Source organism: Gekko japonicus, unplaced genomic scaffold, assembly GCF_001447785.1.
Source record: "Gekko japonicus isolate JY-2015 unplaced genomic scaffold, Gekko_japonicus_V1.1 scaffold33, whole genome shotgun sequence".
Lineage (NCBI taxonomy): Eukaryota > Metazoa > Chordata > Lepidosauria > Squamata > Gekkonidae > Gekko > Gekko japonicus.
Window position 1 is genome coordinate 777404 of NW_015174272.1, and position 10289 is coordinate 787692.

The 10289-nt window shown below is 49.6% G+C and overlaps 2 protein-coding genes across 2 annotated transcripts in view; one reads left to right on the plus strand and one right to left on the minus strand.

The window, feature by feature from the left end:
* The window catches only part of HSD17B6 (hydroxysteroid (17-beta) dehydrogenase 6), a 21654-nt gene extending 18515 nt beyond the window's left edge, over nucleotides 1-3139 (minus strand). The window contains exon 1 of the mRNA XM_015423668.1: nucleotides 3097-3139. The gene's annotated coding sequence lies outside the window, so the exon portion shown is untranslated. The remainder of the gene's footprint in view (nucleotides 1-3096) is intronic.
* A 6760-nt stretch (nucleotides 3140-9899) lies between these two features.
* Nucleotides 9900-10289, plus strand: part of PRIM1 (primase, DNA, polypeptide 1 (49kDa)) — a 21805-nt gene continuing 21415 nt past the window's right edge. The window contains exon 1 of the mRNA XM_015423665.1: nucleotides 9900-10008. Coding sequence (XP_015279151.1) covers nucleotides 9906-10008 — 103 coding nt within the window. The 5' untranslated portion in view covers nucleotides 9900-9905. The remainder of the gene's footprint in view (nucleotides 10009-10289) is intronic.

A 10289-nucleotide genomic window follows, 5' to 3' on the forward strand; every position in this document is an offset into this window, starting at 1 on the left:
AAAGGAAGTACTTCTTCACCCAAAGAGTGATTCACACATGGAATTCACTGCCACAGGAGGTGGTGGCGGCTACAAGCATGGACGGCTTCAAAAGGGAATTAGATAGGCATATGGAGCAGAGGTCCATCAGTGGCTATTAGCCACAAGTAGGGCTGCCAAATCCCCCCGGGGGGGCGGATTTCCCCCTGCTTTGGAGGCCCAATTTCCGCCCCCGCGGAATCGAACCCCGGGGGAAACCCCACCCCCGCATGCACGTCACCCGGATGTGACGTCGCACGCTGGGGGCGGAGCCACAGCCATTTGAGGGCCAAATGGCTGTGGCCCCGCCCCCAGCATGCCTGGCGTCATGACGTCACATCCAGGTGACATAGATGCGGTGCTTGCGCTTGCGCTTCGGGAGCTGCCCAGGAGTCCCCCGCCAAGGAGGTGAGTGCCATTTGGCAACCCTAGCCACAAGGTATAGATAGGGACTCTGGGGCAAGTGATGCTCTGTCTTCTTGGTGCTTGGGGGGGCCAACAGTGGGAGGGCTTCTAATGTCCTGGCCCCACTGGTGGACCTCCTGGTGGCACCTGGTATTTTTGGCCACTGTGTGACAGAGTGTTGGACTAGATGGGCCTTTGGCCTGATCCAACACTGGCGTCTCTTATGTCCTTATGATGAAGCAGGGGAGTTCGGGACGGAGCTCAGCAGTCAAGCATCTGTTCCATTCGGCCCTGACGCCACACCACGCCCCTCGCCTTGGTTTGTCTTTGACACTTTCCCCCTCCTGTGCTTCTCATATTCAGTCTGTTGCCAAGTTATTTCTTTCTATGCCCCTTCTTCTCCATCACCTTGGCAAAAAACTGTGGTTCAGGTGCCAACTGTCTCTTGCATCGACTACTACAGCCTCCTCCTCTCAGATCTTCTGTTTGTTGTATCGTCATCTCCCTCACATCTATCCAACATCCTGCCACCAAAATAATTCATCCCTCTCACCACCCTGACCAGGTGTCAACCTTCCTACGATCCCTGGCCACACCTTGATCACACACACACACACTCCTCATCCTTACCTTCAAAGTTCAAAGCTCTTCAGTGTTTTTCCATCCCTTATCTCTCCACTCCCATAGCCCAATAAATTGCCACATATGAACTTAGTTGCTCTAGTTCCACCACCCTCAGATGTCCAAAGGTCTCCTACTCTCTCAATAGGCCCACTCTCCTTTGTTGCCCCTTACTTTTAGAACTCCTCCTCAGCTTCCTTCCTTTGAGTCTCAGTGGCTGTCCTAGAGCCACCTGCTGAGCACTAAACTAGTGTCTTCTTGATTCATATTCTGGTACTGAAGGTGTAACTAAAGGAGATCCTGGGAGATCTGTGGCCAGCTCTTACCAGCATTTTCCAAAGCCCAACAGTGTAAGGCCCTGATTCAGTTTGGGCTCATGGGAGGGATTTAACTTTCCCATCCCCGCATGGTTTCACCAATCGAAGCTGACACCACCACCATGGCTCTATGCTACTTAGCCCTAGACAGATAAAAAAGACAAAGACAACGTGCCTGTTTTTTCCCTTTCTTTCCGGGGCTAATAGTAGTGTATGCTTGTTGATTTCAATCGGTAATCCACACATAGAATTTCCTAGCCTCTATCTGTGTTGAAACAATGCGCTACTGCTATTTGCCTTTAAAAACTGTGGGAGAAGCAGACCTGACCTGGACAGCCCAGGCAAGCCTGATCTCGTAAGCTAAGCAGGGCCAACTTGGATGGGAGACCTTCTTGGAATACCAGCAGTCGGGAGGCAGGGGCAGGCTTTATTCAGCCACCTCTCTGAACAACCTCCAGGACCCCAGTAGGGGTCAGTCACCAGAGGTCTCCATGACTCAAGTGCACTCACACGCATGCACACACACACACGCACATATGAAAATTCTTTAAAAACCCACCCAAATACCCCCACCCAACTCTGGGAGAAGCCAATTGTGGATCTTCCAGTGTCTCATCTAATGAGACCCTGAGTTCCTGTGCTGCACAAACTGCCTAACCAAGTCAACTAAACCGGATGTTAGGGTTGTCAAACTCCAGGTGAGGCCTGGAGTTCTCCTGGAATTACATTTGATCTCTGCATTACAGGGATCAGTTCCCCTAGAGGAGTCAGGCACTTCATAGGGTAAACCCTCGGTATCACATTCCTACCTGCTGAGCTCCCTTCCCCCCTCAGACCCCACTTTCCCCTGGCACCGACCCCAGATCCCCAGAAATTTCCCAAGCCAAAGCTGGCAACCCTACCAGGTGTAGAAGAAACAGAATCTTACTGCAAGTACTTCCATGAACTCGGAGCAGTTTTACCAGTGCCTGCAACTGCTTTCTGTCATTAACATATAGCTTTCCCAAAGCACCCTCATTTTTGTTTCAGATAGGCTGGTCAGATGTCAGAGGACACAGTCCTCTATTTTTAATCACAAAGGGATGGTAAAAAGCTAGAGCGTTTTTTAATCTCTCCCTAACAGGCTGCACCTATCAAGTGATTTTTCTCCTCAGCTGTCTTCTGCCTGCATCTGTTCACCACAGTTCTAGACTACATTCCACCTCCTCTTCATTCCATTCTGTTTCTGGGCTCCTTTCTCTGCTAATGTTAAGCTTTGCTGATGTTCTCCAAAGTAAAGGAAAGCCTCACAAGTGCCCAGCTCTTGATTCTCTTGCTTTATGGAGCTGTAGGATGTCTGTCCCAGTAGACGTCTATGTCTCTTTTATGCTACATCACAAACCCACAAGTTACCTGTACTGATGAATAACATTTTGAAGTTCATATAGGTTTCCCCAACAGGAAGGGGTTAGAGCTTAATGGCAGAGCATATGTAGAAGGTCCAGTGTTCAGTCCCTCAGAGAATAGAAACAAAGACTTTGGAGAGCCTCTGCCACTCAGAGTAGACAATAAATCAATAAATATTCTGATGTGGTTATAAGGCTCTAAACAGCTGTCAACATTATTAAATTTCAATGCCCTTACCCATCTTTCTTGAAAAAAGGTTGGCTAGGATTTGAGCCACTACCTTCTTTTAAAACCAGCTTTCACCCAAATAGAAAGTTAAAGGTGTACATTTTAAAACAGCTCTGCTTACCTCAGATTTCAGCTCACCCTTTGTCTGTTCGATCAGTTTGAAATGACAGCTCTTGGAATTGAGAAGGAGAAGCCTGTTCATGCCATGTGACTGGCAAACAAACACGCTTTTTGTACAGAGGTTCCGGACAGGCTGGGGGAAAAAAATCAGGCTATGAGCCAAGCAAAGGGCCAAGTCCAAGGCATTGGATGATATCTGGGCATAAACAGCCATCCTGGATTTGGCCCAATAGTTTACCTTCCCACTCCTGAGAGGGGAAGTATTTAGCCATGGAAGTATTCAGCTGACTCCTTGGCATCGTCTCCAGAGCCCTCACTCAGAGCAGTTGCTCCTATTATTCTCAAATAACTAGGATTATACCTTCACAATATCTCGCCTAAGAATGCACTTTATTGCATGCAAGGGAACCTGAAAGGAGAAGCAAAGCAAGATGGGGGGGGGGGGGACAAGCGAAGACTGTATGGAACAGTACTTGACAGCCTCTTGAATTCCAGTATTTTTCCTACTCCATGCCTCTCTTTTACATACCTAATTGTGTTGGTTTTCTGAAAGTTAAAACATAACTGCAGCACCAGATCATTCAATGTCGAAGTGCTATTGAACTTTCTCAGAGCTACCTGGCTATGGCATTCCTGAATGAATCATTAATGGAAAGTTCTTGTTTGGAATAGGGGGATATTAAGTGCTGCTCTTGGCTTTGTAGAGACACAGGTAACTATTATAGTAACCGGTGTAAAGAGATGGAAGAGAACAACAGAAAAAGGAAGAACAAGAGATCTGTTCCACAAGATCCAAGAAATCAAGGGTAAATATTTAAAGCATGGTTAGGTATGCTCAAGTCTGCCGAGAGCCACCATGGACAAAGATTCCATCTACCCCACCCCCCCCATATGACCCTTATCCAAACCAAACATCATAACAATACAAATCACTTGGCTGGCTGTTACCATGCATCTACAATAATAAAAGGTTCTGTATGTTCATTTGTGGCAGGCATAACTCATCAGAAAATAAAACCAGAAATCTCAGAACTGGCCACCAACTTCATGGGATCATGGGAGTTCCAGGGCCAAACATGAAAAGGAATATCCTAGCCCGGGTTATCTCCAGACCCCCGCCCCCTCCCATGCTATTTGCAATGGAAGCTAAATGAGCGGCCACCCCCTCCCTCCCTCCCTCCCTCAGCCTCCCCTCCCCACCTCTTCCCAACAGCATTTAAAGTAGGGGTGTTGAACTCATTTGTTATGAGGGCCGGATCTGACATAAATGAGACCTTGCTGGGCCGGGCCATGTGCGTCATAAAGTGTAATGCCAGGTAGTGGAGATATCCTGTCCTGTCCTTATATATAATTGAGGCCCACCCGCCCTCAGTCTGGACGGAGTCCCCGAAGGGGACACAGCCTCCTTAATGGCCTGGAACTGGAGCAGGTCGCCACGGAGGCCTCCAGCCTTGCCATGGGCCAGCTTCCGTGGCCTCTGACATCCTTCCCACCTGCTCACCCTCCGGCCTCGCCTCGCCACCTCGTCTGCCCGCTGCGGCCACCTCCCTTCACGCCCCCACCGATCCGGCCAAGCCACCACCCCCTATATGTGGGTGGTGGCCAAGCTCTGTCTCGGCCGCATCCCAAGCAACCGCCCGGACGCGGCCGAGAGGCTCCACCCTGCCTGCCCAGGATGGGGCCTCCGTTCCTGGCTGCCGAACATCTCTCCAGGCGGCTGCCCGCCGCCCACTTGCCATTCGCCGCACCTCCATCTCCACTCTCCCGCCTCCCGGTGACTGCTTCTGCGGGGTGCTGGCGCTGGAGCCTGGATTGGGGGGGGGCTGGCCGATGGGGGCAGCAAGCCTTGCTGGGGGGGGGAAAGCCTCCCCCCCAACTCTTTGCCTTCCCTTTTCTCTCTCTCTCTCCTTCCTTCTTTCCATCCCTCTTTCCTTCTCTCTCTCTCCTTCCTTCTTTCCATCCCTCTTTCCTTCTCTCTCTCTCCTTTCTTTCTTTGCAGATCTGTGGTTCCCCCCCCCCATCTACCAAGCCAAAACAGTCCACTGCAATGCTCCCTCTAAGCAGTGCGGTCTTGTGAGCAAGAGTTCTACTTTGTGTGCTACTGCCATTAAAGTTGTGAGCAAGTAATTTGCTGACTGCATAAATGAGTTTGCTCTAGAGCCCTCCTTGCTGAGCTAAGACAAAAATGTGAAAGCTGGAGGCTAAAAAACTTTGAGCTACTTCGGCCCGAGCGCAGCTGGAATGGGTGGCAAGCGGGTGTCCCTGCCTCGCCGCTGCTCCATCGCCACGTGTGCCGCTCGCTCGCTTACTTGGGCGGCCGGTGGGGAGAGGGGCCAGGCCGGCAGCCTTGTCATGCCGGGCCCTTGGCCGGGCAGGTGGGGAGATATGCCAGGCTGGCCGGCTTGGCCTGCTGCCCCCTCAGCGGGTAGGGGGAGCGCAAGCCCACTGAGACCTCAGCCGGCGAGAGAAAAACCTAGCCTGGCTGGATTGGCCTGCCACCCCCTCAGAGGCACTGGGGGGGGAGGAGCTGCTGGGAGGGAGCCCTGACTGCCGCCGCTGCCACCAGGCGCTGGTTCCGACAGCCTTGTACCCCCGGGGACTCAGATGAATGGGGGAGGGGGCAGGGACCCGTAGCCAGGCGCCCAAACTAGTGTTCGTTGTCTTCGTTCCTACAACGGGCCTGATTCCTAGTAAACTTTATAAAGGACACAAATAGAAATGGTTTTTTTTTTACTTAAAATAAAATCATGCTTAAAAATTTAGCACTCTTGCAGTATTTTGTTTAACAGTGTCTGATAACTGACACCTCTTGCTCTAAATTATTGCATCAAAATGTCTGTGCAAACCTATGATAGCACAGCAGCAGCAGAACTGGAAGAAGAAGCAGAAGACAGCCAGTTCCACTGCAGGCCTGATAGAAGTCCTCCGGGGGCCTGATCCGGCCCTTGGGCCGCATGTTTGACACCCCTAATTTAAAGGGCCCCCTTAAATGCTGTTGGGAAGAGGCAGGGCCTAATGCCTGCACTCCAAGCCACAAATTCGCAGCTTGGAGTGCAGCATGGGGGGCCCTTTTAAATGCTTTTGGCAAGAAGCAGGGGGCGCTCGTCTCCAATGTGATGATGTCACTTCTGCCTGACATCATCATGTTAGGCACATTCCGGCCCCTCCAATAGCATCCCCCAAAGTCCCCCGCCTGGGGACTTCAAAGGACCTGGCAACCCTAGAAAAGAGCAAGACCCAACATGATATGGATTGACTCAATCAAGGAAGCCACAGCCCTCAGTTTGCAAGACCCAGCAAGGCTATTAACAACAGGTTGTTTTGGATGTTAGTAATTCACAGCATTACCATGAATCAGAAGTGACTTGACAACACTTAACACATATGCACAGTTGTCACTTTGGCAGCCTTTTGAGGTGGTGCCCCTATTCTTTCTCAGAATTTCCAGAGCGTCCACAGGCTTAACAAGGTTGAGGACCACTAGTCTAATCATGACAAAAAATAATCATGGCACCAATCAAAGTGGGTATAATGACTCCACTACCTGACATGATTCTGTTATTGATACTGTCCAGTGATAGCGCTGGTTCCTGGTTCCACAGAGTTCCTTGTCGCAAACATGGACTTCCCAGGAGTCAGTCAGTCAGTTTATTCAGTATAAAACCAGCACAAATCAATTACAATCAATTATTCAGTATAAAACCAGCACAAATCTATTACAATTACCTAAATAATGTCAATACAAAGAAAGGTACTAATAAAATATATAAAATATCAAATGTTTAAATATAAACTGTATTTAGTTACAAAACTGCTAAAACTCTTAAGTTTCTACAATACTCCAGCAACTGTTGAATAAGAGTTATTCAATAAGTGTTATAAGGGTTAGACAATTCTACTCTGCATCCCCTAAGCCTTCTAGATTATTTCTAAGATTGTTCTACACGTGTAACACATATTTTTTGAGCTATTGCTAGGAATTTAGCACAGTTTATTATGAGCTGTGGGGCAGGATCGAATAATAGTTTCCTACTTATCTCCTTATCTGGATATCCATGATACCTCCTCAGGATAGGATGGATAATCTTTACTCTGATGGTTTCATAAAATACACAATGGAGTAAAATATGTTCAATTGTTTCAACTTTCCCTGAACTGCATGGGCATAATCGCTGTGACAAAAAGTACCTTTTTATATCCGCCTTCTAACACTGCCGAAGGAAAGATGTTACATCTTGCCAGGGAGTATGCCCTGCGGTGAGAGGGGATCTCTAATAGCGATAAATACCTTGCGTGAGCAACTATATATTTTGTTACTTTTGAGGCCAAGAATGTCGATACTTTAACAATATCACTTTACCTCTCGGTGTCATATATTCTTTGTTTGACAATGGCCCTAGCTTGTTCTAGTGGCATTATCTGTAGTGACTCTGAGGAGAAACCAAGCAGCTGTATCTTATGGGGTACTGCCCAAAGTCAATCGGAACAACAGCATTCCCAGGAGTGAGAAAAGCTGCCCAGAGCATCCCCCCAGGCCCTGCTGCCAGGAGCCACAGTGACCCATTCGCAAAGGCTGACACTGTTGCAGCTGGAGGAGGGAGCGCCAGCCTCAGCAGCGAGGGGCAGCTGGGCCCAAGATAGGCAGCTGAAACCCTCTGGCTGAGGAGCCTCACCTCAGCAATGTCATCTGCTGGCACCACAAGAGCAGTGCTGGCCCCAAGAAGGCTTGCTGGTCATGTGATTGCCCAACCCCAGTGCTGGAACCCTTTCCACTCAGCCTGGACTAACCAAGTGGCTGATTCAGGTGGGGGCAGGGCTTGAGGGGGGTTAGAGAGTCAGGGTGGTGGTGGCAGAGAATGACAGACACTTGAGTGGAGGTTCCCTCCTGGTGGGTGGAGAGGGGAAAGATTGGAGTGGAAAGGTAGGTGATTGCAGAGGAGGCTTCAGGAACAGGTCGGGGAGCAAGCTGATGCCTAAACTAGGAAGCACCAAGGGTTGAGTCCACTGTCCAACTGGGAGCAGGAGGAACAAGGTGAAGCTGCCCACTCCCCCCCCCCATTCTGAGGCCTGAGGAAGCCTCCCTATGGGTGCAGTCAAGATGGCTGACCTTCAACAGGCATTGCCTCACAGATACCTTTGGGGGATGCCAGCCTCTGGGTGGGACCTGAGGTTCCCCGGAATCACAGTCCATCTCCAGACTACAGAGATCAGTTCCCCTGGAGAAAATGGATGCTTTTGAGGAGGGACTCCATGGCATTGTACCCCACTGAGGTGTCCCTGTCCTCCCCAGGCTCCAGCCCCAAATCTCTAGGTGTTTCCCAGCCTGGATCTGGCAGCCCTAGCCCCCCATCCCCCGCTGGTGGCCCAGGGGGACCTGGCAACCCAAGATACATTATATGTATTTTCAGACTTTACTGCTGAAAAGTACTGAGACTTACTAGCGATTTCAGCTCTCATACTTTTATTTAGTTTGGAACAAGACAACTAGAACCGGCTCACAGGGCAGTTTATATGTGCAACAATCCCACACCCAAAACACACCCACACACAAGTGATTGGTCATTATAGTGGCCGAGAGTTCCATGGGCTTTCGGCCGGGAACCTGGCCCTCCTATTGGTGCGGGCTAGGATCCACTTGGCCCATTGTTCCTGAGAGCGAAGCTCAGCCGCTTTGCCTGGCCGCGTGGCGACCTAGCCGCGCACGCGGTCAGAGATGGATACATTACAACTGCTGACTAGTGCTTCTCTACCATCTCTGATTTACTCTGAACATCTAGCCTGATAAAGCATTCTGGTAAACTAAAATGAGATTTTAGCTAGTCCTAATCAAAAGTTATTCTACTTTCCCTGGTTTTGGACTTTTCATATGGACCCACACATTATCATCTCTGTAGGATTGCCAGATCCTCCCTGGCCACCAGCGTGGGTGGGGTGGAGGGGACTGACCATGGCCCATTCTGCATCTAGCATTCAGTTTGCTGTTTTATCACCTTGGAACAGAAATTCCCCTCTACATTGCATGCTACTTTCTTTGATTGTTGGATTTTATGGTAGGGTCCACACTGCATGCTGGTTTCACTTCCTTTGATCGCTAGGTTTTATGGTACTGTCTGGATTTATGGCCATTCAGGGGTGACTGCAGTCAGTAGGGCCACTACCCCCTCCATATATAGGGGGTAGTGGTAGGGCACACCCCGGGTATTAGAATGTTCTTTTGAGCTGCATCTTTTTCTGTTTCAGTGTGGGTTTGGTAAAACAAAGGAGCGAATGCTAGATGCAGAATGGGCCCTAGTGTCTAGAGGGTCAGGGTGGTGTGGTGGCAAGCAGGGAGCTTGAAGACGTGGATTCAAATCCTCGCCATGCCATGCTCACTGAGTGACCTTAAGCTAGTTACTCTCTTTCTGCCTAACCTACCCAGTGTGAGGATAAAATGGAGAGGAGAACCATATAAGCCATCAAGTGCCCTTGGGAGGAAGGGTAGGATAAAAATGTAGTAGACAGCTAAATAGATTTTCTCCTCTACTACTCTCCCCTTACGCAGGGCCGGGGTATAAAGTTTTCCAACCGCACGCCGCCTTGTGCTGGCAAGCGTTTGGTGATATTTTCAGTCGAAAAAATTAAAACAATCCACTGGCGGGCGTCAGAGGACGCACTGAAATCAATGCTTCTTCCTCGCCAGAACTACAATTCCCATAAATCTTTAGCCTTAGGCATCATGAAAGGCGGGGCCTCTCTTCATTGGCTACCGGTGGGCAAGTGGAAACTAATTTCTCCCGCGCTTTCCTTCTTTGCTTTTTTTTTTTTTTGGATATGGCCGAATTTGATCCTGGTTCCTTGCCTGACCTGCTGCCACTCTATTATCGCCGCATCTTCCCCTTCGGCCCTTACGGCAGGTGGCTGCTCTATGGTGACGGTAAGATGTGGGGCTGGAATATTTGGGGTCCTGGTGGATGGGGAGGAAAGCAGAAGGAAACAGAAAGCCAACGGAACAATGTGCCGGGGGTTGGGGGAATGACATTGACGAGCTTAATTTTCACTTTCAGAGACAGTTTCCCGTATGGAGAGTACCTTTGAGCATATGCAGAGTAACTTTCGTTATTCAGTATTCAAGAATTAGAGGAAAGGCCTTTTGGGGCAGTGGTATGACACATACACTTTTAGGACTCAGTGGTTCTTCACCTATAATATCCTAGC